Source organism: Hordeum vulgare, chromosome 1H (assembly GCF_904849725.1).
Source record: "Hordeum vulgare subsp. vulgare chromosome 1H, MorexV3_pseudomolecules_assembly, whole genome shotgun sequence".
NCBI classification, from domain to species: Eukaryota; Viridiplantae; Streptophyta; class Magnoliopsida; order Poales; family Poaceae; genus Hordeum; species Hordeum vulgare.
Genome location: NC_058518.1, coordinates 17506278 through 17511470, shown reverse-complemented (window position 1 = coordinate 17511470; position 5193 = coordinate 17506278). Strand labels below are relative to the sequence as shown.

At 44.4% G+C, this 5193-nt stretch overlaps 1 protein-coding gene across 1 annotated transcript; it reads left to right on the top strand.

Moving 5' to 3' along the window:
* The first annotated feature begins 1949 nt into the window (after positions 1–1949).
* LOC123451020 (4-hydroxyphenylacetaldehyde oxime monooxygenase-like) lies at positions 1950–4898 on the top strand. Its single transcript, XM_045128071.1, has 3 exons — positions 1950–2757; positions 2891–3337; positions 4100–4898. Exons 1-3 carry the CDS (start codon positions 2251–2253, stop codon positions 4724–4726), a joined length of 1581 nt encoding a protein of 526 aa, XP_044984006.1. The 5' UTR covers positions 1950–2250; the 3' UTR covers positions 4727–4898.
* Positions 4899–5193: the final 295 nt, after the last annotated feature.

Genomic DNA, 5193 nt, shown 5'->3' with positions numbered 1-5193 from the left:
AAATGTCCATGCTACTGTGCTAAAAAACTAGAATTGGCATAGGCCTAATTGCATTCTGCCTAGTTTGTTGACTTTCTCGCCATCAAAAAATCCGCGATGAAACAATTCACCATCAACTGCAAAATGATCTATGTCCCCCAAATGTGGGCGCTAAGAGCACACGAGTAGTTTGAGTGACACATGTTGTTTTCTAGAACATGCCAAATTTTAATTTTAATTTGAATTGTTGTAATAACTATGTTTTATTTACGTTTAAATGATTGTTATACTACGCAATGAAGTTTCATATAATTTAGATACCAGGGTTATAAGAAAAAAAAATAACAATAAATCAGATGAAACATTTTTCTTTGATTGGATCCAAAGGACCACCCTGCTCGCTGCTACGCTATGCATAGCATTAAATCAGATAAAACATTTTCATGTGATTAGATCCAAAGGAGCACAGACATTTTCCTTTGATTAGATCCAAAGGACCACCTGCTCGCTGATTGCAGTTATCCTGTCGGTTCATGCTTGTCTCTGGTCCGAGATGTCTAGAGCAAACCACGATCCAAGCGTCTGCACCTTAGGAGGGACCTTATCTTATGCACGTCTAGGCATTTACTATCTCCCACAGCCAGCTTCGGTCCCAACAATATTTGTATTTTTTCAATAAAGAGCATTTTAGTTTTTGAGAAACAGAAAGTGCTTTTTACTCCTTCCATCCTTAAAGATTTGTTTAGATGTGAATGTATCTAATCATATTTTAATATTTAGATACATCTATTTTTAGACAAACCTAAGACAAGTATTTTGATACAAAGAAAATATTACTTAAGAGTATTAACCATTGCACCCTGCCTCGGCATAACTCGAAAGGACACAGCCGCAACCACAAAATCTCCAAGATAAAACACACAGACGAAATACAATTTAACAAGGAAGCTATAGAATGCCTATGAAGCTGCGGGGCCAATCCAAAAATCACGCGGACAACTATGTCGGATAAGAATATCTCTCGTCTTGTGTTTCAGTCGTTCAAACACCTTCATAAAAAAGTCTTGATCTTCCACACGACGTAATGTGGACCATAAACAGAGTAGACTGCCTGTTATTTATGTTTGATACGTAATTTGTATCATTATCGCACTATGTCGGCCTTTTTAGTCCATTTCTGATATCAAGTAATTAATAACTCCTTTATTCAATTTTTTTTGCCGTGCAGGGTTTGAAAAAAGTTTATCAAAGAGGTTGTCGGTGAATGGAAGCCATACCTGAAATGGCGACGGTCCAAGCTACATTTGCGCATCTCTTTAGTTCTAGTTTCAATACCATTATCATGCTTGATTATTATCTGACTGAATTCTATTCTCGTAAAGTGTATGAGGCACGAAAAGGGGACTGATTTATGTGCATATATACTGTGTTTGCGAGAACATTCACTTTATGAAAATGCAAAATATCTATGGGTAAGTAAACATTATTCACATTTTTTTAATCATGATCCAATATATATACACATAACTAATATATTTATATTGATCTCCTTTTTTAAAGATGGTGGAGATGCAGGATATGCTCCTATCAAAGGACCGCATACGAGCATTTCGAGAGAAAATGGCGAGATTTTGGTTTGAGCAGGTCATACCTCCCGTCGGAGAATACCATTTCAAGAGGAAATGAATATAGACACACATATGTTGATTCTACGAGAAATTCTATTATGTATACATAAAAGTACAGTATCTATTAATGTAAAATATATTTGAAATGAAAAATAATTAAATGAAAAACACAAAATAAAAGGTAAAAATAAACAATAAAGCCCTAAATCCCTAAACCTTACCAACCGGTACTAAAGGTCTCCGGCCCGCCGGCATGCGCTGCTGACAACGTGGCAGGGATTTATTCCTGGATCGTAGCCAACGGGACTAAAAGGTGGAGAGCTTTAGTACCGATTTATAAGTCTTGATTGATGAACCGGGACTAAATGCCTTTCCCAACCAGCACTAAATTAAGGCCGTTTCTCCATCAGTGACACTTCGAGTTGTTATTCATACATGCATGCACGGGGTCATATATTTTTGTCGAGTGTTTTTGGCTATACCTATCATATATTTACCAGTAGTGGTGCGCGTGTAGTAATTAAAGGTGAATGAAACTGTCACAGTACTCATTTACTGCGTCTATCTCTAGCTACTTAAGGGAGGCCCCCGCTGGGCTAGTTAGCTATCGAGCAGCTCCAACGTACGTACCCAAGCAGGAACAATGGCTGCTGCTTCCCTTGTTCTGGAGCTCCTGCGGCAACAATGGCAGGTGACTGTAGCCATCCTCCTCCTCCCACTGGCCTCCTTCCTCCTCACCCGGCGCCGGTCTAGCAACCTTAACGGCTGCAACGAGTCTGGCGGCCTTAGGCTGCCACCGTGCCCGTGGAGGCTGCCCATGGTGGGCAACCTGCACCAGATCGGGTCGCTTCCCCACCGGGACCTGGCACGGCTGGCCCGGCGGCACGGGCCGGTGATGATGGTCCGGCTGGGCATGGTCCCGGCGGTGGTGCTGTCGACGGCGGCGGCCGCGGAGGAGGCCTTCAAGACCAACGACAAGGACTGCAGCAGCCGGCCGCTGACAGTAGGGCCAGGGAAGCTGACCTACGGCTACAAGGACGTGGTGTTCGCACCGTGGAGTGACTACGTGCGCGAGATGCGGAAGCTCTTCATCATCGAGATGCTCAGCGCCCGACGCGTCAAGGCCGCCTACTTCGCCAGGGAGACACAGGTGGTCACTACTACACTACTTCCAGTGTATAGAGCATGCGCGTCCTCGTAATTTTAGCGTGTAATGTCAATCCATCTGGATTTCGCGTCAACATATATACAATAATTAATGGATGTGTGTGATTTTTTTGTAGATCGAAAGGATGGTGGCAAAACTCGAGGCAGTGGGGCCAAACCCAATACGGATTGATGAACACATCTTCACCACAGTGGACGCGATTGTGAGCCTGTTTGTGTTCGGTGAACTCAACGCGGGGGAGCAATTCAAGGGGGAGCTTGTGGACTTGCTGAACGAGACGACGGATCTTCTCACCAGCTTCACTGCGGAAGACTACTTCCCAAACGCGGCTGGGCGACTCATCGACCGCATCACAGGCATGCACGGCCGCCGCGAGACACTCTTCCGTAAACTCGATAGCATGATGGAGTATCTGCTGGCGATGTACGAGGATCCCGGCCACAAGAGAAAGGCCGACGCCGATGGTTCGGACCTGGTGCAAGAGGTGGTGGATCTCATGAAAAGGCCACCAGCTAAGGGCATGATCACCTTCACCAGGGATCATGCCAAGTCCATACTTTTCGTAAGTCAATCATATTTATTAGTATTACTTTCTCAATACTCCCTCCTTTCCGGTTTATAGGGCTCATTTCAGAAATTTCAGATTTTCGTTATATTAGGATCATTTTGAGGCTAATTGAGTTAAAGTGCTTTGAGTCCCACGTCATATTTAATTCATAAAGTTTAGAGAAAGAAGGTGAGTGGCTATGCATGCATCGTTTTCTACATCCATTATACAAGTCCAATGAGAAGGAGGATGCTACATTTATTACCTTGGAAATTGAATATGTGAGAAATATTTCATTGAGGCCTTCCGTAATGCATTGTCTCTTAGCGCGGTATCCTAGGTAGTATACGATCGTTAGATACAACCATCCTAATGTATTGTATGTTAAGTGTCGTATCTTAGTAAGCATGTATTTAATGATTTTGGCCTCATACTAATATGTGATTGGTCTAACAAGTTATTTTGCCTATGATACCGTGCAAGAGCCGTATCCTAAATAAGATACAACAACCTCCTCTTTCCTCAGTAAATATAGTGCCACGTCAGCATTTTGCCTATGATATTGTGCCAAGATACTACCATTACGGAAGGCCTGACTAGCTAAGACTAGTGTCATCCATTCACAAGTCACCTTGGTTGATGAGATTTCAGATTTGAGCTCTATAAACTGGAAAGGAGGGAGTACCAACTATAATTATAGTAGTTGCCCCAACTATAATTATTTAGAAACGACGCACACACGAGTTATTATTATTAAGTGACTGATATTGATTTCAGGACACGTTCATGGCTGCAACTGACACTTCGTCAATTAGCTCGTATTGGGTGATGACAGAGCTGATCCGGCACCCAAGGGTTCTGCACAAGGCACAGGCGGAGGTGAGGGCTGCCGCGGGAGGGGCACCGCAAGTGCGGATATCCGACATGCCCAAGCTTAAATACCTGAGAATGGTGCTGTCGGAGACCTTCCGGATGCATCCCCCGGCAACCATGCTTGTCCCGAGGGAGACGATGCGGCCGATTCGGCTGGGGGGCTACGACATCCCGGCCAACACCATGTTGATGGTGAACGCGTGGGCGATCGGCAGGGACCCGGCCTCGTGGAAGGACCCCGAGGTGTTCTACCCGGAGCGGTTCGAGGAGCTGGATGTGGACTTCAACGGCGGGCACTACGAGCTCCTGCCCTTCGGCGCGGGCCGCCGGATCTGTCCAGGGCTGGCCATGGGGGTGGCCAACACGGAGTTCATCCTGGCCAACTTGCTCTACTGCTTCAACTGGGCGCTCCCTCAGGGGATGAGGAGCGAGGATGTGGGCGTGGAGGAGTTTGGGGGCCTCACTTTCCGGAAGAAGAAGCCACTCGTGCTGGTGCCAACACGCTACTACCCAGACAAGGAGGAGAAGTAGTATTTTCTATATGCTTTTCTTTAAATAAAAATAAACGGGCGGCCTATTTGCTTTCACCTAGTACGTTAATTTGTTGTGTTATTTCATCCTTGTACGTCCCATTCAATCAATTAGTAATAACCAGTCTCTACTGTACCGTACCATTCAGTCAATTAAGCATGAGTTTTAATTATGCCTTATTTGCGTCATCTGTCGTCAAATCTATTTTCGTCGGGATTCATGTAGGTTGCCCAATGAACGTTACTTGCGGCCCGTTATGACCTGTTTTTCCGTTTTCCTTTTTTTCTTTTTCCTGATTGGCTGTTAACGATGCTCACAACCCATGATGACTTTTTTTTATGATAGAACCTAGATCGACGGGCAGCGATTATTCATTCGTCTTCTTTTCATCTTCAAGTGGTGATCAGAACTACATGTTTTATTTAGGGTAGTCGCAACTGTATATTTTTTATGAAAGACCACAACAT

Bases quoted from the DNA above. Each gene is read 5' to 3' on its own strand.
- LOC123451020 (XM_045128071.1), top strand. From the start codon at position 2,251: ATGGCTGCTGCTTCCCTTGTTCTGGAGCTCCTGCGGCAACAATGGCAG. The intron at 2,758-2,890 runs GTGGTCACTACT...ATTTTTTTGTAG, and splicing joins ACTTCGCCAGGGAGACACAG to ATCGAAAGGATGGTGGCAAA. The intron at 3,338-4,099 runs GTAAGTCAATCA...TATTGATTTCAG, and splicing joins ATGCCAAGTCCATACTTTTC to GACACGTTCATGGCTGCAAC.